The following is a 24,413-nucleotide window of genomic DNA, read 5'->3' as shown; positions in this document are numbered from 1 at the left end:
GATTGTTGATCACAAGCAGAGAGCCAGAGATGAGCTTACAGATGATCTGAATTAGGATGACAAACCATAAGATCATGTATCTCATAGATAGTAAACTTTAAATTTTAACTAAAACATCTGTGTGATTAATAACCATTATTATTTCTGTTTGTGTGATAGGGAGTGAAGGGAGACTTCAAAATGGTTGAAGTAATTGGTATAAAAAAAATCTCTGTGGAAGTCTTCTGTAGGAGAGGTAAGAATAAAATCAAAGACTTTGTCCCTAATATATACTCTCATGTTGCTAGCTGATGTTTTCTTGGTGGTACACTCAAACAACAACTGTTAGTGCAAAAGTAATTGGCTATAACCCCAGTGTTCTAAACTGTGCCACTCTGTGGGTACAAATAATGTCCCATTATCATTCTTACCGGCATTTGGCCAGGCTGCTTGTGGAGGGGTCAGCTACCTTACCAGGCCACTCCCACATTTTAGGTCCCCTTATCAGACACTCTGATAAGGTGTCTGCTGGCAAACCTCGGGTCCTGGGGCTGCTGCTTTTGAAGGAGGACTGTTCTTCCCAGCCAGCTGCAAAACCCCAGGGGCCCCACAGGCTATGAAGCTCCTTCATTCTTCATGAAGCCAGAGCAAGGCTGGGTCCAGAACAGAGGGAGACCAAAGTTCCTTTCTCCAAAGGGACCACACACTGAAGTCCTTTCCATTTTTGTGTCTCCTGCCACCCCATCCAGATACCCACATACGTGTAGCTTGTGTCTCACCGGCCTTCTTTCCCCTTGCAAATGTCTTCTGTAGGTAGGTGCCTGGGGAGGTCCAGCCCCACCTGTGCATTGGCATTGTCCTCCTCTGGGAGCACTCTACTAGGTCTGCAAGATTCTCTGCTAGGCTTTTTAAGGGTTACAGAAGTGAGTCCAGCAAGTTAGCGGTGGAGGTGACGTGTACAAATCATTAGAACCCAGGGCTGAAAGTGATGTGGTGACTGCCACTCCCAATACTTCCAGCTGTGTATCCTGTTCTGATCCCCTCCCCCTGGAATGCTCATCCTGCTGCTTTTTGTTTCCTGCCTGGCAAACTTCATTCTTCCTTCGAGGCTCTGCACAGGTAAACTCAAGGGTTACCCTGCGCTTTGTTTTTTGTTTTTATTTTTTTTTTTTTTGAGATGGAGTCTCGCTCTGTCGCCCAGGCTGGAGTGCAGTGGCGCAATCTCGGCTCACTGCAAGCTCTGCCTCCCGGGTTCACGCCATTCTCCTGCCTCAGCCTCTCTGAGTAGCTGGGACTACAGGCGCCCGCCACCACGCCTGGCTAATTTTTTGTATTTTTAGTAGAGACGGGGTTTCACCGTGGTCTCGATCTCCTGACCTCGTGATCCACCCGCCTCGGCCTCCCAAAGTGCTGGGATTACAAGCGTGAGCCACCGTGCCCGGCCCTACCCTGTGCTTTGAAATCTTCTTGACGCTAATGTTTTTGCTACACTGTGTCATACTTCCATTACAGTAATTATTTTTTCAACGACTTTTTTTAAAAAAAGTATAAGTGACAATAACACAAACTGTACATATTTAAAGTAAACAATTTGAAAACAAGTCTCACATGAGGAAGGCTACCATTATTACTTTCTTGACCCAAGGATGGCTCTATAACACCTATTCATTGAAGAAAAATAAGCAGAAGTGTTAGTTGCCAGCCCCTGGCAACCACCATTCTCACTGCTTCTGTGTGTCGATTTTAGATTCTACATATAGGTAATGACATATAGTACTTGGCTTTCTGTGTCTGGCTTAGTTCCCGCAGTACAATGTCTATGCTGTGTGTGTGTGTGTACACGTGTGTGTATGAATAATATATGATGTATCAGAAATGTGACTATAGTTAACAATGAGGATAGATCTTAAGAAATTTACTAGGAGGTGGCCGGGCGCGGTGGCTCACGCCTGTAATCCCAGCACTTTGGGAGGCCGAGGCGGGCGGATCACGAGGTGAGGAGATCAAGACCATCCTGGCTAACATGGTGAAACCCCGTCTCTACTAAAAATACAAAAAAATTAGCCGGGCGAGGTGGCAGGCGCCCGTAGTCCCAGCTACGCGGGAGGCTGAGGCAGGAGAACGGCGTGAACCCTGGGGGGCGGAGCCTGCAGTGAGCCGAGACTGCGTCACTGCACTCCAGCCTGGGTGAAAGAGCGAGACTCCATTTCAAAAAAAAAAAAAAAAAAAAAAGAAATTTACTAGGAGGTAATGTTCTCATCACCAAAAAAAGAAAAGAAAATGGTAACTATGTGAGGTTACTGATATATTAATTAGCTTGATTATGGTGATTATTTCACAATATCAAAACATCAAATTGTTTACCTTAAATACATACAATTTTTATTTGTCAATTATACCTCAATAGAGCTAAAAAAAATGAAATTTTTGTACTAATGATTTAAAATCTCAATTTTACCTCTGAAGTCAAGTCATTACTTGCACTTAAGTATCTACATGAAACGAAACAGAACAAACTGGTACAATATTTTTGGAAAAGTCGTAATAAACTATGCTTTGGTATGTGCCCAATTATATCAAAAGTTGTACTTATACCATGATACCTACACATAACAAAAATGTCTATGATTCTGTTTTGGGTCTGGATTATTTTGGCTAGATTATGTGCAAAGATTGTAAGCATTGTGCATTTTATTCTAAGGATGGCAGGATGCCACTGGAAGTACATACTGAATAAACTGTTCAGCTAAATTCCCCTGTACTGAATGAAAGGGCTAGAAGCCTGGGAACTTCATATGGGTTCTGATGTCAATTCCATCAATGAGATATCACATTTCATTCATTGAGGTGTTGCCTACAAAGCCTTAACTATTTACTATCTAATCCTTCACTGAAAAAGCTTCTTGACCTCTGATTCAAACAATGAGTTCTTGGGAAAGAATTAGATAAACATATCGAAAAACAGAATAGAGAGTCTGGAGACAAATCCATGTATTTATGAGAAGCTCAACTATTGACATAGGGTATTTCAAACCAGTGATGAGGGGAATGGGCTATTACACTGATAGTATTATAATAACTTACTGACCATTGAAAAGAAGAAAACTAGAATCCTACATTGTAACATCCACAACTAAAACAAAGTATAAAAGAATTAAAACAAAATAGAGGACACTCTTAGAATATTGGAGCAGGAAAGATCTTTTTTCTCTGACATAAAAATTAAACACTTTGCTAGTGTAAAAGGCACATAAAAAAGGTTTGCAAGAAAGTTGCATCATATATAATAGATAAATGAATAAGAGTTAAGGAGTTCCTAGAAATTAGTTTTCGAAAAGTGGCAATGGGTAATGAACAGGCAATTTGCAAAGGAAAAACAGTCAATGCTCAAGCTTAGAAGTAACTGGGAAAATGCAAATGAAAACAACAAGATATCAACTTTTCCTTCACCATACAGACACACTGATTAAAACACCCAGATGATAATCATTGGCAAAGATATGTAAAAAGTACTTTTTTTTGGTCTTTTTTTTTTTTTTAAGACAGGGTCTTGCTCTGTCACCCAGGCTAGAGTGCAGTGGTGTGATCATAGCTCACTGTAGCCTCGACCTCCTGGGCTTAAGTGATCCTCCTGCCACCTCAGCTTCCCAAGTAGCTGAGACTACAGGTGTGCCACCATGCCTGGCTAATTTTTTCATATTTTTGTTGAGATGAGGTCTCACTATGTTGCCCAAGCTGGTCTTGAACTCCAGACCTCAAGCAATCCTCCTGCCTTGGCCTCCCCAAATGCTAGGATTACAGGTTTGGGCCAACACGCTGGGCCAAAAGTACTCTTGAAACACAGTCCAAAGTAACTGTGGCTTCTGATGCCCAGAACCGCAATTCCTACTCGAGGTATCCTTATTAGAGGCATTCAAAGAGGCATTTGATCTAACAGTGTTTGTAATAATAACAAGCCATACATAATCTCAGTGTCCACTGAAAGGAATTTGATTAAATTATGGCAAATTCATACAAAATATTTTGCTGCCGTTTTGAAGAATGAAGAAAATCTCTATATATTCACTTGAAAAGGTCTTCAAATACATTTTATTATAAGAAAAATCAACTCTTAGAATGGAATTTATCTTTGTGATAACAGCAATGAACAATTCTTTCAATAATTCACCTTAGAAAGCGGTGATATTGATATTTATTTACTTTTTTGTTTTGTTTGTTTTTGAAACAGAGTCTCCATTTGTCACCCAGGCTGGAGTGCAGTGGCACAATCTCAGCTTACTGCAAGCTCCACCTCTCAGGTTCAAGTGATTCTCCTGCCTCAGCCTCTCGAGTAGCTGGGATTACATGCGTGCACCACCATGCCTGGCTAATTTTGTATTTTTAGTGGAGATTGGGTTTCACCATGTTGGCCAGGCTGGTCTTGAACTCCTGACCTCAACTGAGCCACCTGCTTTGGCCTCCCAAAGTGCTGGGATTACAGGAATGAGCCATCATGCCTGACCAGAAAGCTGTGATATTGATATTTAGTAATGATACAGATTGTTGAAAAAAATCAACTTTTGGAAAAAATGCTCTTAGTGCTATATAACTTAGGAATTGGAAAAATATATACATATTTTTCCAAATATATATATATTTTCCATATATAATGCACAGGGAAAATGAAATGGCACATAAACTCTTGATAGTAATCTCCGGGTAAGGAAATAATCTCTGGCTTAGAGTGCCAGGGATGTTGAGATTTTGGTCTCTTCCCATTTGTATAATTTGATCCTTTATAATGAGTATGTAGTATGTGTCAGTTATTCAAATCAAAGAAAGCCTATTAGACTCATGTATATAGTAATTTATTTTGTGGCCAATTTTTTGGTGTGCTTTTCCTTAGAAAATATAGATATCTTTTTTTAAGTCCTAGAAAATATCTTAAGCTTTACAAAAGATATTCAGGGAAATTAAATACCACATGTCTTCAATACTAAGACATTGATTTTAAGATACATCATTAATTTAATAACAGCTTTTCAGAAAAATCCAGGACATACAATTTTATACATCACATTGAATGTTTAAAATGATTATAAGATGCATTTCAACTTCAGGAATGTTTTTTAGATAAAATGATAATTACAGTAGTATCACATTTTGCAGAGAAGTGTAGGTAAGTAAGATTGGAGGCTTGATTCTCCCCCTTTCATAAATGAATACGTATGTGCTTGCAAATTGTTAAGGATCAGATTCACGTGCCTCTGGCAGGAATCTTTGCAGGAGAAAAGACAATCATCGGTAAACCCACTGCCCACTAGAAATGCCTGCATGAGTGAAGCATATTCCTCCTGAGGGATGCAAGATCTCACCTTATTTGGAAATGGAAATTTGGTTGGTTCCACTTTGCCAGGTGCTTGAATAGCAGAAAGTGGTGGAAGCCAGGTCATCTCCTAAAGGATGGGATAAAAACAAACAATATTGTGATACAGACAGTATTTAAAATCAGCAGTATGTAAAGCAGCGCTGTACAAGCGGGCCTTCGTAAGGCAGGGAAGGTGTAAGAAATGCACAAAGGCCGAAAGAATTAAAAAAAAAGATGTGAAATCCACTTTTATGATTTCATTTCCTAATTTTACCAATTCTTGATTCCTTGGCTCTCCCCATGCTCCCTTTATACCTTAAAAAGGTTTGCTTCATTTAAGGTCCTGAGTAAAGGGACAATCTAGTAGCAAAAGTTCTATGGAAAATGCCACATGAAGGGTACTTGGACTCGATCCCACAGAATTCACAGGGTGTCTCCAAAGAAATGCATAAGGTACTTTTAACTTTATGGATCTTTATTAGAGGAGTTATTTATACAATTAGAAATAAAGTATCAGTTCTCGATAAGGCCCACACATCACTTTGGTCTTCATAAAAATGTCATTCACGGAGAGTGAAAAAACAAATCACGCCTATAATACAGAGACAGAATGGTGTCATTTCTTATAACACAGTATTAAGAACACAACATGAGCTTAATATGGAATAATTTGTCATACACTTTTTGACACACTTTCTCTAAGCCTTGGGAGAGGGAGAGAGGGGTTGTTTTATTCACTTCCAGTATTCACCTTCAGTTTCATCTCCGGAAGAGAGTTCCAATCAATAAATGATTACAGAATTACATTGAGGACGCCAACTTGGTGTTTATGAATTGGATCTGAACCCTATTATTATTATTATTATTTTTTGAGATGGAGTCTCACTCTGTTGCTCAGGCTAGAGTGCAGTGGCGCAATCTGGCTCACTGCAACTTCCGCCTCCCAGGTTCAAGTGATTCTCCTGCCATAGCCTCCTGTGTAGCTGTGATTACAAGTGCCTGCCACTATGCCTGGCTAATTTTTGTATTTTCGGTAGAGTCGGGGTTTCACCATGTTGGCCAGGCTGGTCTCGAACTCCTGACCTCGGGTGATCCGCCCACCTCGGGCTCCCAAAGTGCTGGGATTACAGGCATAAGCCACTGCGCCTGGCCGAACCCTATTTCTTGATTTGCCTGCACTTCCAAACCCAAGCAAGCACAGAAGCAGTGGTCGATCCATTTTCAGAAAAGTGAGAAATTCTCTCTCTTGAGGTGAGGACATTTCCTTACCTCCCTTTGGTGGGTGGCTGTTGAAAAGCGATTCTATCAGGCTTTTGGAATGAAAGAGCTCTTGGAAATGGCCATGTGCCTTTTTTTCTTGGGTCATTCACCTCCCCCCAGCACCTTAGATAGTGCAGAACCCACACAGGAAGCCGTGGGAGGGCGAGTGTGTTCAAAGCCATGCGGGAAGGATTTACTGACCCCATATCATATAACCCACATGACACAGGCAGTAGGTGGGTTAGGCATATATGCATTCCAGGTGTCCCTTCTCCATTCTGCTGTTACCAACGCTCCCCCAGGAAAACAAAGGCGGATCCAGTGATCCTTTAAAATGTCCCTCTCTCCTCCCATCTCTGCCCTGCTGGTGCCTTGGTCTCCCTTTGAGGAGGCTGATAAGCAGGACTGTCAAGTTTGTGTCCACAGTGGCATCTTCGTCCATGGAGTCAAGGGACTATTCGTCATTCTCAGAGTTGGGCCACCTTGTCTAGGACCCGGTCAGCTCTTACCCAGAGTGTTGCTACCCGATGAAGAAAGCCATGAAGACACAAGTGGGTTTTCTACACCTTGGCTCTCCCATAGGGCCATCTCTCTTCTACAAGGTTTCTGATTTTCCCCTTCCATTTTCATTACTGGAGAAGATATGTGATTTTGCTATAAGTGGCCTCAAATCTTCTGTAGAGAAATTATTCATCAATTACAAACTATTAAAGTAATTGTCCTTTTCCTCTTTTGTTGACTGTCTGATGTGTCCCTGGGTCCATCCCACTGCTAATCAGCCACTCAATAGCTTCCTTTGCAATCACTCTTTTGCTTACACAGTTTACACTGTATGATCCTCAAGGGCCAACATTGCAATGTACAAACTAATTACTCATGATTAAACATCAGACTTACACATAACACCCCGGTATGTTTATGTTAACTTTGCATACAGACTCCCTCTGTGTATCAGAATGCCTCACATTTGTGCAATTTGTCTCTGACTGTAGCTAAAATCCAAAAAGATAAACTATTATTTCAGTGTGTCCTCCAGCAACTCAGGAATAACTAAAATGGAAAGTCCATAAAAAATGAGTAACAGTACTTTCAAAAGAGCACTTCCTAGACCAACAGCTTCTTACAACTGACACTTTCAGGTTCAAATCTGTTTAATACACCGTTTATCCAAGAGTGGAATAGCAGACAAACTTTGAGATACCACTAAGCTGTGATTCTTAAGGGTGGAAACTGTCCTCCTGATCTTTGTACCTTAATCAGGGTCCATCCCTGAGTACCCACTCATTCCCTGCATGAACATTTCCTGAAAACTCACCGTTGGCAGGCACTGTGACTGTGTCTTATGTACACGAAGTGCTCAGTTCAGCATCTACTGAATTTGAAAGTTAGGGTATTGGCTCTGGCTGTGTCTATTATCAGTCTTTCTTCTCTAATTCCAGCTATGCTTGTAATCAATCTTTCCATTTCTTTCTTTCTTCCTTTCCTCCAACTCACCTGTTCATCCACCCAACCACAAAAGCAATTTCCACAGAAGGCAGATGACACATTCTCTTAGCTTGCTGTCCTCATACAAATACCCCTTCTCCTTTGAAGCTCTCGCCAGGTGGTTTTGGACCCTCACTAAAGATGCACTAAAGATGAGCTGCATCTTTCTCTGTCCACTCCACTCCTTTAAATCAGACTAATGGCTCCCTCCAAAATTGCCTCCTGCCCTCCCTGCCCTCATGATATCTTCCTATTTTTTTTTTTTTTTTTTTTTGAGCTGGAGTTTTGCTCTTGTTGCCTAGGCTGGAGTGCAATGGCACGATCTCAGCTCACCGCAACCTCCGCCTTCCAGTTCAAGCAAGTAGCTAGGATTACAGGCCTGCGTCACCACACCTGGTTAATTCTGTATTTTTAGTAGAGATGGGGTTTCTCCATATTGGTCAGTCTGGTCTCGAACTCCCGACCTCAGGTGATCCGCCTGCCTTGGCCTGCCAAAGTGCTGGGATTACAGGAGTGAGCCACCACGCCTGGCTCCTATTGGTTTTTAAAGGCAACTGGGCAATCTTATGGGCACCCCCAAGCATTTCTTTTCACCTTCTTGACATGTTCTTCTTCTGAGTCCATCTCTGCTCCTCTCAAATTTTTGGCTTCACAACCCTGACTTTAACTCTGACCTTTGGACTTTGTCTTGAAGATTTTCCAGTCTACTCTGAGCCAGCCCATTCCAGGGAATCTCCAAGCCCTATTTCTCATAGGTAAAAATCGGCATATTAAATTGCTCTTGAAATTCAACACCCAACACTAGCCACCTTGCAGACATCTTAGCTGGCTTCTCCTACACAAGGGGAGAATCAATGGCAGGTCCATACAAATCTGGATCAAGCCCTCATGTCTCCAATTTTGGATCAAGCTCTCATTCTAGCTTCTCTGATTCTATGCTTGGGCTCCTTAGGAAAAGGTAACTGTTCACAATGTGGGATACAGAAGTAGGACACGGACTTCTCTAAACTTGGGCCCTCCTTTCCTTCTCCTTTGAGGCTCTCGCCAGGTGGTTCTGGATCCTCACTAAAGATGAGCTGCCTCTTTCTCTGTCAATGCCACCCCTTTAAGTCAGCCTAATGGCTCCCTCCAAAATCACCTCCTGCCCTCCCTACCTTCATGTCTTTCTATTGGTTTTTAAAGGCAATTGGGCAATCTGGTGGTGGCTTGGGCCATGTGGCTTGGGCAGTCCTTGAATTCATTCCTAGTCTGTTCCTTTTTCTGAGTTCCTCAGACATTCTTTCCACATTGGTGATTTTTCTTGAGCCTCACTTTGATCCCTGCTTTCTCACAACAGGTGACCTTGCCTCCTATGGCACTGAATAAACAAAGGCTTTTAAGCATAAATGTTTCCCAAAGACAGACCTGTGGGTGTTCATGCCTGACCCCGTTGCCTTCCCTCTGGTCTGACTGCAAGAGGATGAGTTACAAGCTAATGCCTGCCTGCACCCTCTGTCTGTCTGTTTCTCTGTCCTTGGGGATCTAGTTCCATCAGTTTCCCACTGGTATTGCTTTAACATCAATCTTTCCTTCTCCACTGGCTTCTTCCCCCAAGAATGACAAATGATCTCAGCCCTCAGCCTTTTCTGACCCTGTATTCCTCCTCCAGCTGCTCTTCATTTCTCTATTTCTCTTGATAGCTAACATTCTCAAAGAAGTATTTATACTTGCTGTTTTGACATCCTTATCTACCATTTGTATTTTTGACTTATTAAGTTTTTTTTTGCAGATTATACACGTAAGAGTCCATATAATATTGTGCATATGTGTGTGTAAGCTTAAGATTAATGAAACGAATACCTATGAACTCATGACCCACCTTCACATTTCCAAGACCTTAGCAACCACTTTCAACAGAAGCAGCCCTTACATAAGCCCTTCTGCTGTCAAGGTCATTGGATTTCCTTGAATGCTCATTTCCTCCTGACTGTTTTCCCCACTGGCTCCCACGCTGGCCTCCTGGCCCAGCTCCACTCTCGGAGATCTCATGCTCATTCTTTTTTGCTGAAAATTCTTTTCTCTCACTGTTCCTTGGGTGTTTTGTGTTCAGCCTTCCTCTCACTATTCTTTCCCTGGCTGATCTTGCTACTGTGGCTTTAAAAACCATCTAGTATGCTGGTGATGCCTAAAAAGACATCCAGGTCTAATGTGCCCACTCTAGATGTCTACTGAGCCTCTCAACCTGGGTGCTCACGAGCAATTCAAACTCACCATGTTTAAAGCTAAACTTATGCACCACACAAACTTTTCTTCTCCTTGTATTTTATATATGGCAGCAACATCTATTAACTCTTCATGTCAGCATGCCTGGAGTTATCCCAGATTCCTTCTCTTTCACTCCCTCTCTCATAATAATAACAATAATTCTCATTTATTAAGCATTTAAATATATTATGCATGATTTAAAACGCTTTACTTAATTCCCATACCCACCCTGAAAGGTAGGCTTTATTATTTTCTTACTTTATAGATGAGGAAACTAAGTCACTAAAAGGTTAAGTGGTTTGCTGAAGTTCACCCAGCAGCTGGACTTACCATATCCCGGGCTACCTCTAAGTGGATCCAAGACCTTGTACATTCTAGCCAACTCCTAAATCCAGCCTCCCAAGCTGAGATCCCCTGAATATACCATGCTTTGCACATGCTGGTAGCACCTCCCAACCTCCTATTGTTTGCTGGGTTGTTTACTCATCCATCAAGACCCAGCTCCATTTCCTCCTTTGCTATGAAGTCTTCTTTGGCCAAACCAAGCCACCGTTGACTCAGCCTTCCTTTGTGCCACATTTCCCACGTCCAGGTCTCTATTAGAACACTTGTCCCTTCTGTTGTGGTTACTTGTTTATACATCTGTGCCTCCCCTCTAATCTGTGATGAACCCCTCAAGGCTGTGTAATTTTTGTCTGGTGGCCCAGCACCTAATACAGAGCCTGGAGCAGAATGGGTGCTCACTTCATTTCTGAACAAGTACTAAATTGAACATTCAGCACTGAATCTCTGCAGTGTGTCTACCTTTCCCTCCTTTCTGTTACCTAAACTGCCATCCTAATCACACCTTCAGTATCTTTAACCTGAAGTACTCTTATAGCATCCTGATTGGTTCTCTGTCTTCTGTTAGCAGTCCAACCTCCACACTGCTGCCAACTGAATTTTCCTAATTCAGAAAAACTTCTCTGCTCTAAAAATCTCCACATGTGGCTGGGCACAGTGGCTCATGCCTGTAATCCCAGCCCTTTGGGAGGCCAAGGCGGGAGGATCACCTGAAGTCAGGAGTTGGGAGACCAGCCAGGCCAACACAGTGAAACCCTTTTTCTACTAAAAATATGAAATTAGCCAGGCGTGGTGGCGTGCACCTGTAATCCCAGCTACTCAGGCAGCTGAGGCAGGAGAATCGCTTGAACCTGGGAAGTGGAGGTTGCAGTGAGCCAAGATCGTGCCACTGTACTCCAGGCTGGGTGACAGAGCGAGACTCCATCTCAGAACAAAAAAAACAAACAAAAAAAACAAAACTTCATATGCATCATCACACCAGAATGATGATGATGATGGCGATGGTGACTCTGAAGATGATGACGCCTCCTGTTAAGTTTTAGTTTTCAAAACACTTCCCCATGCATTTTGTCACTTATGCCCAACCTTTAAAGCAACAATTACCATCTCCATAGTACAGCAAGGAAGTTAAAGCTCAAAAAGATTAACTGATTAGTCCAAGTTCACTCAGTTCCTAGGTTTGGCCAGATAACTCTTTACTCCCAGTCCAGTATTTGTTTTCCACTGTATTGCATTTACCCTCAGAAACCTCACCCTAGTACTCAAGACCTTCTACAATAAGGTCCCAGTCTTCAGCTTCATGCCTTTTTATTGCTCTACAAATACTCTACCTACAAGAAAAACTAGCCTCTGCTTTTACTTACACCATCGCCTTAGTGTGTGAATGCCCTTCCTCATATGTCTCTGGGTCTCTCTTTATCCATTAAGGCTCATCTCAAACATCATTTGTGTCTTAAGGCTTTTGCAGATTTCCCTTCTATGCCAATATAATAGGACAGTTCTCTGCTCACGCTCCTCCAGAGAACTTATTTCTTTTTCTCTTATATTCTGTTTTGTGTTATGAGTTTTATGAATATGTACTTCCATCTACACCCAACCATTTATCTCTCTTTGAATGCTCTTTCTCCAATGTAAAATAAAAGCAATACTTAGGAATCCTAATAATCTCTTTTAAGAGCAGTTTTACTAGGCATAATCCCCAAATAGGAATTCTAATAATCCCTTTCAAGAGCATTTGGATTTACTAAACGTAATTGCCTAAAGAAGGAATATAAATTTCCTCTGAGAGGGATATTATCTACTTATCTTTGTGGAGACTGGAACATCTTACATAGTAAGTGCTCTATATAAACTTGTTGAATTGAACTGAACATCCATGTTTCAATGCAAACTTGCTTGCTAATTTTGCTTTAATTATAGCTAAGTATTTCCATGTGATTTTTCCATCTAACGAATTCTACTAACTACATGAAGGAATAGTAAAGAAAATATGGCTACTTAAAGCATTCAGGTCTGTAAGAATTTCCAAAAATGTAAGAATTATTTCTATGGATTATTTTAATACATTTGTAATGTAATGCAAATACAAAATATGTTATGTAATATACATACAAAATAAAATGTAATTTATGAGGTGCAATGCTTTTATAAGATTGATTATCCATTACATTAAAATTTCACAATAGAATTGCATGGGAAAATCAAGGGCAAATAGATTATCCTGATTTCCTCTTCTATCACTTGCTAGCCTCCTGAGCTTAGGTAAGTCACATGCTCAGTAAACTACCGTGATTTCCAGCTGTGGACTTTACGATCAATCAGATCTCAGTTTGTGGTACCTTACAACCACAGGATATGGGGATATAACTATCCCATGGTTTAGTCATAAAGATTAAATGAGATCATATATACATACATACATACATATATAAAGAAACTAGCATAGTTCCCCTCCCATTTAAGCATTCAATAAAAGACAGCACTGATTAATATCAAGCTGAGTTTCTGAATTGTCTCTAAAATGAGAAATATAACTTCACTCTGAGCTTTAGTTGTTGGGAGTCTGAGATGAGAGAATATATGGGAAAGAGTTTTTTAAATAAAAGAATAAGTATCATGCAAATGTAGCCTGTAATTAAGCTAGGATTATTAATGCAAACTATGTATTACTAAAACAGAAAGATATTTAAAGAGATTATTACGATTCCTAAGTATGATCTGTACTTTTTATTGGAGAAAATGTCCCTAAGTTTTTTCATAAAAACAGATTTCTAACAAAATAATAGCAGTGAGTGGGATAATACGATTTGATAAAAATGTATTTCATTTGCACCTCATTTCTGGTAATGATTTAAAATATAAGCAAAGGTAAAATTTATCATTCCTGCTAAAATTGCATTTAGCTTGCTCCACACTATTTTATCACTGAGAAAGAATTGCTATTTCATTACAAGGACACTGATCCCACGCCACTGTAGCCATGGTCCTCACCCCTGCCTGTGTTCCTGACTTCACCCCCAGCTACCTTTCATTGCTGCTTTGCCTCTATTGACCTACTTTGGCCATCCTTTAACCACTTCCCAGACCATATGTAGAGACAGGAAGAGAAATGTAATGTTTAAAGCCACTTACTCCAAAGTCTAGCTGGCGACCTTCGGATCTTATAAACTCCCCTGCCCTTTCTTTGCTCTGTCTGCCTTCTCTCCTTTTTCATTTTCTTGTCACTCAGGAATAAGGCTGCACCCTATTCCCCTAGCCTTGAGGTCCTCAGTTTTGCCCTTGGGTTTCTTAGTCACCTGCCCTTTTTTTTTTTTTTTTTTTTTTTAGATAAAGTCTCACTAAGTTGCCCAGGCTGGCCTCAAACTCCGGGGCTCATATGATCCTCCTGCCTTGGCATCTTGAGTAGCTGGAACCACAGGTGCATGTTGCCATGTCCCACTCCTTAGCCTTTTAGATACTCCAAGTGATGGAACTGAGAATCCACACATCTGCCTCAACACAGCATTACCAGTCTCTTCTCCCTACAGAGTTGTCTAGTTACTCAAGGGATACATTCAGGTGACTTCTTATTCCTTGTATAGGCTTATAATGCCAAGACTCTTTATACTAAACATACTCACTTTTCTCCTAAAATGAAAGAATAGATGGTTAAATGATAAGGATACAGAATATTGCTCTTCATAACTGTCTAACATTTTCTCTATCCTCTATATCCCAATTTTTAGGAGGTCATGGGCACATGGGCCAGTTTCCATTTTCACGTCTACTCTACAGCGAGACTGACGCCAGTCTCCAAGAACCCACACGCTGATGGTGCATAGACTTTCAGGTGCTCAATCTGCACAATGTCCTCCATGTAGCTAACCACTTTTCTGATGCCAGTTGGCTCTGTCTGTTTTAGGACAAGTGACAGGAGGCCTCGGGCATCCCCACCCTCACGTAGCAGCTCTTTGTTATCAAAGGAGAGAAGAAACAAAAATAGAATTTTAGCCTGAAGTTAAGTCTTCGAGTTCAGAGTGTGCAGCTATGAAGATCTGCAAAGTCTATTTAGCTTAAAAATAGGTTCAACTAGAAAAAATTTAAACCATGTTTTAATTTCCTTATTTAAACAAGTGAGGAGAAAAACACTTTTCCTGGTCTCTCTCCCTTGTTTGTCACTGCCACAGGAGTGTTCCATCTCGAACAGTTACTATGTCACCTTTGCTCCAAAGTTTCCAGTGACCCTGGTCCAATTGTTCAAGATGCTCTGCCACATGGCACCATCAAGGACCACTGTGGCATTACCACCTGCTGCTTTTCTATACACTGTCTTCCCCAAGCCTGATGTCTTAACTTCCTGTCCTGCCCCAGGCTTTCCTGCCCCCACCTTGTTTCACTTTTCCTTTCACGTTATTCCATCTCTCTTACCTCTGCATTCTTTCTCATCCTGGCCTGTCTGTGAAGGTGACCTGTGCTAGCGAGTGAGCCCTCTCTACCCTCCACTTATACATAATCAATGCCACTTTTTTTTTTTTTTTCAAATGGAGTCTCGCTCTGTCACCCAGGCTGGAGTGCAATGGTGTGATCTCAGCTCACTATAACCTCTGCCTCCCGTGTTCAAGCGATTCTCCCGCCTCAGCCTCCTGAGTTCCTGGGACTACAGGCACATGCTACCATGCCCAGCTAAGTTTTGTATTGCTTAGTAGAGATGGGGTTTCAGCGTGTTGGCCAGGCTGGTCTCAAACTCCTGACCTCAGGCGATCCACCTGCCTTGGCTTCCCAAAGTGCTGGGATTACAGGTGTCAGCCACTGCACCCGGCCAATGCCGCTTATTTAGCAACTACATGCTACTCAGTGCTGTGAGCTTTCTTGTCATGTGTTACCACTATCAGAATATTTTTAAAATCCCTACTAGATTACAAACTCTTTGAGGGAAGGGATCATGTCTAATGACGCTCTTATAACTCCTCAAAGGCCTAGCACAATGGTCAGAATAATAGGAATTCATTGAACCTCTCTGTAATTCTCTTTTCTTGCCTGTAAAATAACGGTAGCAAGAAATTACACTGGTTTCACCAAGCATATGTGACTGTTGCGAGGATCGAAGGATCTGCCTGGCAGATGACCGCAGTTAACTCCAGAATTCTTTGTGCTCCGAAACTTACTGTTTTCTAAACAAGACAAGGGATGAATTCTGTGACTCAGGAATAAAAATGCAAGATGCCCATGTTGATGTTTATGTGTGGCAGTGGCTGCGGATCAGAGCATGATTTCATTTTCAGTTTCTGTATCAGAATAATCATTCAGCTTTTCAGTTCTTTCACACATATTATTCGTGTTATGACACTCTTATCAGATAAGTGCTGCCAACAACAGACACGGTAATTTTTACTGCACGGCATTTCATCTAAATGCCGGCAGCTAATGCCACTGTACCTGGTGAAGAGGAAAACACTCCTACCGGCCTGTACCTGGGACACCAGGCAGTAGCCCTGGAGTCAGATCAAGTGGGAGAAACATATTCCTTCCCTAATGGGACTGCAGAGTTCATTCTGCCTGTCAATCCATTCCCAGCATTTGTGGGCAAAGACCCAATATTCCCCTTTAAACACAGATTCCAGGGTCAGGCTTGAAGGCTCAGAACTAGTAAGTCACACTTAAAACCTTTAAGTTGGCCTGTAAATCAACAAAAATTCACAAACAACCTTATTTTACCAGTCTACAGTAAAACAACAACAACAACAACAACAAAACCCGTATAGTTTGAAAAGTAATAAATATAATGCATTCATATCGATTAATAGTAACAGGCCAGGAACAGTAGCTCACGCCTGTAATCCCAGCACTTTGGGAGGCTGAGGTGGGAGGATCACTTGAGCCTAGGAATTCTAGGTTTCCGTGAGCTATGATTGCACCACTGCACTCCAGCCTGGGTGACAGACGGAGACCCTGTCTTCAACAACAACAACAACAACTAGCATTTAAATGGAAATACTGATTGAAAACTTTTAGGAAAATGGTAGCTGCTGAAAAAAGTGTCTTTAAAAAATATCTATTTCTCATAGTATAGCATAGGCTGCTAAAATGCCAGAAACCAAAATTGCAACTGATTCAAACACAGATACAAATGAGCAAATAACCAAAAAGACTGCAAAAAAGAAGGTTAACAAAAATCATAGCAAAATCTTGTTTCTACAATCTGAAAACCCAGGAATATGTCCAGTTTGAACTGAAACAGGCCTGAGAAGGGGATTCCTGGGAGCTGTACACGTGTTTTCTGGTCTTATACCGACCCACTGGATGACAGGATCTCAGAATGGGACGCTGATTAATCTACTTCATTGCAGTGCCTGAGCTTCTGAACTCTGCCCCTGCCTGCAATGAGGTTAATCATCAAGGGATAAAATGGGGTAACAATCAATAGAATCAGTTTGAGACGCAGCTTTCAGTTCAGGTTTTGCAGACTGACCTTCAAACTGGAAACGCTGAGGGTAACTCAGACCTGTGCATCACACTTGCTCCTTGGTCTGTAGATTCTCACTTATCTAAAAGCAGAGGCCACAGGGCATCTGGCCTTTCATTACTTCCTTTGCATCGTCAAAAGCACTCCTTATTGCAAAGAAGTCAATTCCATGCCATTGGAGACCCCACCTTTCACCTCCTTGACTTCAGCTTCCCTGGAAACTGAACTCTCCACAGAGAGGATTAGAACATTGAGAAAAGTCAAGATACAGTCTTCACCTTAAAAGTTTGTTTCATGCTAGATCCCTTAACTTTGGACCTTTCTGGAGACTTCTTGTTCTCGTTTTGCATTTTTCCTCTGCTTTCTTTTGGGGCAGAGGATGAGGGTCACCTGTCTTATTGTCTCTCTGTGTCAAGTACATTCCTGTTCTATTTATTTACTTGAAACTTTTTTGAACAATAAAAATGAAACATTAAAAAAATTTATTCTTTGATCCACGTGGCTTTCAATGTTCATTTTATTACTTGTGTTTAAAAAATATGATTCTCATTCTTTAACTTGGAGATTGTTTTTTAGAACTGAGCATTGCGTTAAAATATTCAAAGTAGTAACATTTAGATTGGGTTTTCACAATTTTAGGAAGATGGTTTTGCTGCTGAGTATACAGCTGCATGGACTGAGTGACTCTTGTTAAACCCAGGTGACTCCAACTTCACCACGGAGCCCCTGCTGCAATATACAGACACCTGCCAGTTTCTGGCACTTGTTCAAATCTTGTGCTCATGCTGAGAAGCAATAATTGGTCTAATTTTAAATTTTAAAAATGCTTTTTTTTGACAAGCAAAAAAAAAATTAAAACATTTGAGGGGCATTGAGAGAATTTCCCAATTTCTGAATCTGGGGCTGACACATCACTGTGTCATTTCTGAGCCAAATCATGTCAAATCATGTTAACTCGAGGTTTATAAAAAGTGAGCCAAATTTCTGATCGGCTCAGGAGAAAATGCATGTTACTAACTATGACACTGACACTTTATTTCTGACTCACGTAATACTTTTTAGTGGTAGCACAAACAACCAGAAGTGAGCCTTCCTAACAGACAAATAGATGATCGTTGAACTAACTGTGGTTTACAACAATCAAACTGCTCTTTCATATATACTTAAAGGAAAAGATGGCATTATTTGGGACAGACTGGAAGACTGTGGAGGCTGGAAGGAGAAGGGGGTGAAAATTACATTCTTGGCCATGTTTTCCACACAACCCATTCCTGAACCCCTTTCCACAGACAATTTGGAAGTGTGCATTCAATAAAACCCCTGTGGCAATTGCAGAGAAGCAGAGGGTAGAAGAGATCAGGCTTGGAGTCAGCATCTGGGAAACCTTGTATAATTTTGGCCTTGCCATAAACCAGCAGAATGACCTCGGGCAAGTTTACTTTTCCGATTATTAGTGTCCTTATCTGTAAATCGGTATTAATCGTTCTATCTTGCAGGATTACCTGAGTGGTTAGTGATAAATATACAAAGAACCTAGTATAATAGCTGGCACATAGTAGGTGCTCATAAAAAATAATTATTGCTGTATTACTACCTTTATAACTAGTGTTGGCAGCTTCTGGATTCGACCTGGTGAGGAAAGAGGATGGATATAGAAGAAGTTTATGAATTTGTTTTTTAATCTATTTTACTCAGTTAATTAGTTAATATTTAACTGGTTAATTATTCATAGTCAAATAGAAGGCTTAATAAAAATGTGCTTATTAAACAATAATTTGCTTCCTTAACTCCCTTCGCCACTAAAAAAGCATGTCCCTAAAGGGAAGGAAGGATGCTATCTCAGGGTCTGGAATTTTTCTTGAAAGGGACAGTTACTAGAAATCAGCATGCACCCTCTTTCTAGTTTGGGGCTCTACAGATTAGAAGCTTTGCCCTCATGCTATAGACTATCCTTGCAGGCAACAGCTCGGGTAGTATAGGAGGTGTTGGGCAAGCTGGGAGTGTAGGGGGAGGCTACCCAGCTATGATGACAGGGCAGTGATTACTGTCCAGGCAGGTGGCTGAGCAAGGTGACAAGCCTGGGCAAGAATAAACCCTGGAAACTACTAGGGCCAGGATCAAAGTTCCCGGTCAGGTGAGACTTCTGGTTTACCAGAGGGAAGGTTCGTTAGGCCAATCCTGCCAAAGGCACATGACTTTCTCCCTTTCAAATGTTTCCCAGCTAAATCACTTCCAAATGAGCAGGCTTCTACTAACTTTCTGCAAGTATTTTTCTCAGTTTTGAGAGGTGATTTATAAATCACTGAATGGCATTGCCCTAGGCCAGCAGGGATGTCTCTGGGTCTTAAGGATGAGTGTGAAAGGCAGGATGACTTTATAGGAAACAGAAAATGTCTACTAACGTGCTCCAGATATTGACAGTCAAATCCAGAGGCTGGAGGAAAGCTCGTTAGCCTTGGAAAAACCATCTTTTCTTTTTCTTTTCTTTCTCCTTTTTCAGAAATAAGGTTAAACTATCCTTAAGAATAAGAAGGAAAATATTAAAACAATTCCCTCCAAAAGTTCATAGATCTTCAAGAAAAGAGAAGTTAGGACCAAAATATAAACAGGATGACAACTGCTTTTATTTGAAGAAAATAGAGCTTTCTAGAAGACTGAATTAGCATAGCCTGATAAAGTGCTTATACATTGGGAAAAGATATTCTATGGGAGCAAACAAAGATAAAAGAGGAAGACATTAAATTAATAATGGCTAAAGAAGGTGAGAGCCTGAACTCACTTGCTAAATGTGTCTTTAAAGAGGGAGCCAACGTGATCTTGCAGGAGTCTCTATGAGAAGGTGAGAAGGAAGGTTCTTGGTACTCAAGGGCAAATAGGCAATCTACAAATTTCAGACGAATGTTTTTATCCCTTGATGTTCACTGACAACACAGACACAGTTCCCTGTTTTGAAAAGAGGTGTAACAATCATGCTGAACAGTCTGAGACTTAATAGAGCCAATCAGTTCAGTTTCTATTAGTGCACCTGTACACTCAGGCATGCGTTCAACCAAACACACATTTAAACACTTGGGCTACTCTAGGTCTTGGGAAACAAAGCAGAATACAACAGACATGGCCCCTGCTCTCAGGAGGTGTAAGCACCATGAGAGGAGAGAAGCAATAAACAATGAACAAATACATGTAAACGCAACAGATCTATATTTGAACAGTTGCTGCATGGGTCTGACGGGTCTAATTAGCATTTTGGCAAAGAAGAAGCATGAGAAGGGCATGGATTCTGTGTCAGACATTTGAGGGGCTAGCTTGTGGAAAAGACATTATGTATGGTTTAAAGCTACAGGGAAGATTTTGGTTTTAATAAACTTCCTAACAATTTCTGTCAATAAACATTCCATAGGTGTTTTGTGCTAAGCACTGTTCCAGGTGGCTACATTCTGGTAAAATGAGGTAGACAGTAAACATGTATATGACACTATGTAACATCACATGCCGTAACCCAAAGCAGCATAATTTAGCATAATGTAATATAACATAGTAACCATTAAAACTGTGCATCAGTAAACTGGCCATCACCATCAGTAAAATGGTGAGCTGCGGCTGGGTGCGGTGGCTCACGCCTGTAATCCCAGCACTTTGGGAGGCCGAGGCGGGTGGATCACGAGGTCAGGAGATTGAGACCACAGTGAAACCCCATCTCTACTAAAAATACAAAAAATTAGCCAGGCGCGGTGGCAGGCACCTGTAGTCCCAGCTACTCAGGAGTCTGAGGCAGAAGAATGGTGTGAACCCGGGAAGCGGAGCTTGCAGTGAGCTGAGATCACACCACTGCACTCCAGCCTGGGTGACAGAGCAAGACTCCGTCTCGAAAATAAAATAAAATAAAATAAAAAAATGGTGAGCTGCTTAGCTTATCATGGAGGCATTTGGGATCACAAGCAGAGTGGGATGTCTCTGGGAATCCCCAGCCTGGAGCAGCTTCCTCTGACTTTGGTGGAGCCACATGCAGGGCTCAGGGCAACTTCTGCTCTCTATTCTTTTTCATGACTTAATTGTTGTGTCTCAATATTTTCGGTCTCTATTCCTGATTCAATGAAGTTCTTAATTTCATATGTGATCCCTGGTGGGTTTGGGACACATGATTTCATTTTAGTTTTTTAATTTAATTGAAAAAGTATTTCCATAATATTTTCTGCTTACATAAATAACATATGCTTCTGGTTAAAAGGTTAAACATTGCAAAAAAATAGCAAATGCAGGAGAGTGAAACCCCCCAGGATCCCAACACCTGCAGATAATGTCAATGGTGAACAGTGTTAAGCACTGGGTAGTTATCTGATTTTTATACACATGCACCAAGATGGGGATTATATTAATATATGTATATTTAATGAGGTCATACTGTTTGGTGATATGCTCTTTTTCACTGAGCATCTTTCCCAACACAACATACAAATGTGTCTTCTTTTTTGTAGTTATTATTTTGGATTGGTTCATCTTTTAGTCTTTCTACCTAAGAATAGTTTAAGTACCATAGTTACAGTGTTATAATATTCTGTTTTTCTGTGTACTTACTGTTACCACTGAGTTTTATGCCTTCAGTTGATTTCTTCTTGCTCACTAATGTCTTTTTCTTTCAGATTAAATATCTCCCTTCAGCATTTCTTGTAGGACAGGTCTGGTGTGGATGAAATTCCTCAGCTTTTGTTTGTCTTGGAAAGTCTTAATTTCTCCTTCCTGTTTGAAGGATATTTTCACCAGATACACCATTCTAGGGTAAAAGTTTTTTTCCTTTAGCACTTTAAATATGTCATGCCACTCTCTCCTGGCCTGCAAGGTTTCCGCTGAAAAGTCTGCTGCCAGACGTATTGGAGCGCCACAGTATGTTGTTTGTTTTCTCTTGTTGCTTTTAGGATTTTGTATTTATCCTTGACCTTTGGGAGTTTGATTATTAAATTTCTTGAGGTAGTCTTCTTTGGGTTAAATCCCCTTGGTGTTCTCTAACCTTCTTGTCCTTGGATATTGATACCTTTCTCTAGGTTTGGGAAGTTCTGTTATTATTCCTTTGAATACACTTTCTCCCTCTCTCTCTCTCTCTGCCTCCTCTTTAAGGCCAACAATTCTTAGACTTGCCCTTTAGAGGCTATTTTCTACATCTTATACCTGTGCCACATTGTTTTTTATTCTTTTTTTTCTTTTGTCTTTGCTGATCACACATTTTCAAACAGCCTGTCTTCAAGCTCACTAATTCATTCTCCTGCTTGATCTGTTCGGCTGTTAAGAGACTCTGATGCATTCTTCAGTATGTCAGCTGCATTTTTCAACTCCAGAATTTCTGCTTGATTCTGTTTAATTATTTCAATCTCTTTGTTAAATTTATCTGATAGAATTCTGAATTCCTTCTCTGTGTTATCTTGAATTTCTTTGAGTTTCCTCAGAACAGCCATTTTGAATTCTCTGTCACATACCTCTGTTTCTCCAGAATTAGTCCCTGACACCTTATGCCTTATCTAGTTCATTTGGTGAGGCTGTTTTCCTGGATGATCTTGATGCTTGAAGATGTCATTGGTGTTTGGGCACTGAATAATTAGGTCCTTATTGTAGTCTTTGCAGTTTGGGCTTGTTTGTAGCTGTCCTTCTTGGGAAGGCTTTCCAGGTATTTGAAATGACTTGGGTGTTGTGATTGACACTGTATCTGCATTAGGGGGCACCCCAAGTCCAGTAACATTGTAGTTCATGCAGACTCATAGAAGTACTGCCTTGGTGGTCTCGGATAAGATCAGGAAGAATTCTCTGGAATACCAGACACAAACTCTTGTTCTCTTCCCTTACTTTCTCCCAAACAAATGGAGTCTCTCTTTCTCTCTGTGCTGAGCAGCCTGGGGCTGGGGGTGGGGTGACATAAGCAGCCCTGTGGCTACCACGACTGGGACTGTGCTGGGTCAGATCTGAAGCCAGCACAATACTGAGTCTTACCCAAGGCCACTCCCTGGCTACGGCCTATATTTGCTCAAGGCCCTAGGGCTCTATGATCGGCAGATGGTGAAGCCAGCTGGGTTTGTGTCTTTCCCTTCAGGGCAGCGAGTTCCCCCAGCTGGGTCCAGAGATGCTGTCTAGGAGCTAGGGACTGAAGTTAAAAACCTTAGAAGTCTACGTGGTGTTCTATTCTACTCTGGCTGAACTGGCACTCAAACTATAAGACATAGTCCTTCCCATGGTCCCTCTCCTTTCCACAGGCAGAAGAGCCTCATCCCAAGGCCACCACGACAGGCCCACAGGGATTACTGTCAGGCCGCTGCCGATGTTAACTTAATGCCCAAAGGCCCCTCAGTCAACCTGTGGTGAGTTTTGCCTGGCCTGGGACTCACCCTTCAGGGCAGTAGACTCCACTCTGGCCCAGGGAAGGTCTAGAAATGGTATCCAAGAGCCAAGGCCTGGAATCAGGGACACCAAGAGCCTGTTTAGTGCTCTACCCTGCTGTGGCCAAGCTGGTACCTAAGGTGCAAGACCAAGTCCCTTTTACTTTTCCTTCTGCTTTTCTAAGCAGAAGGAGTCTCTCATTATAGCCACCACAGCCGGGAATGTGGTGGGTCTCACCTGAAGCCAGCAGTCTCAGAGTCTCACCAAGGCCCATGGCATATGACCTGGGTATCACTGCTGGTTCAGGGACCAAGGGCTCTTTAAGTGAGCAAGAGATGGATCTTGCCAGGACTTGGTCCTTCCCTTCAAGGCAGTGTCTCCTTCTGGCCCAGGGTGTCTCTCTAGAAATGTTTTCTGAGAGGTAGGGCCTGAAAATGGGGCCTCACAGCTCTGACTGGTGCCCTATCCCTCTGTGGCTGAGCTGATAACCAAGATGCAAGACACAGTCCTCTTTACTGGCCCCTCCTGTCCTTAAGCAGAAGGAAGGGGTCTCTTTTGAAGCTATGAGCTTTGTTGCTTGGGTTTGGAAGAGGGGTAGTGTAAGTACTCCCTTAGCTTCCCTGGATGGTGTCTTAGTAAGTCACGCAGTCCCCAAATCCATTGGCTCTGAGTCCAGCTCAGCACTAGGACTTGTCTAGGAATTACAGAGCCTGTAGCCTAGACTGCCTTTGAAGTTTATGTAAGGCCCCAGAGCTCACAGCATGTTGGTGGTGAGGCTTGAGGGAACTCAAGTTCCTACTGTTCGCATGGGGAATTCCTCTCTGGCTAGAGCTCATCCAAATGCTCCCTCTGTGGGCAGGCGTCAGCTGAGTTCAACCCAGTTTTACTTTCTGCTGTAACAGGGCAGCACTGAGTTCAATGCAAAGTCGCACAGTCGCTGCACTCGCCCTCTCC

General features: G+C 41.7%; 1 protein-coding gene across 8 annotated transcripts in view; it reads right to left on the bottom strand.

The window, feature by feature from the left end:
• AFF3 (ALF transcription elongation factor 3) overlaps window positions 1–24,413 on the bottom strand; it is a 606,392-nt gene that overhangs the window by 197,993 nt on the left and 383,986 nt on the right. For all 8 annotated transcript variants that reach the window (XM_063617614.1, XM_055243815.2, XM_063617612.1 and 5 more), the window contains one exon: window positions 5,334–5,414. In XM_063617614.1, the coding sequence (XP_063473684.1) occupies window positions 5,334–5,414 (81 nt within the window). The remainder of the gene's footprint in view (window positions 1–5,333; window positions 5,415–24,413) is intronic.

The sequence above is a fragment of the Symphalangus syndactylus genome, chromosome 14 (assembly GCF_028878055.3).
Source record: "Symphalangus syndactylus isolate Jambi chromosome 14, NHGRI_mSymSyn1-v2.1_pri, whole genome shotgun sequence".
NCBI lineage: Eukaryota > Metazoa > Chordata > Mammalia > Primates > Hylobatidae > Symphalangus > Symphalangus syndactylus.
Note: the sequence above shows the minus strand (reverse complement) of the source record. Positions and strands in the feature narration are given on the sequence as shown.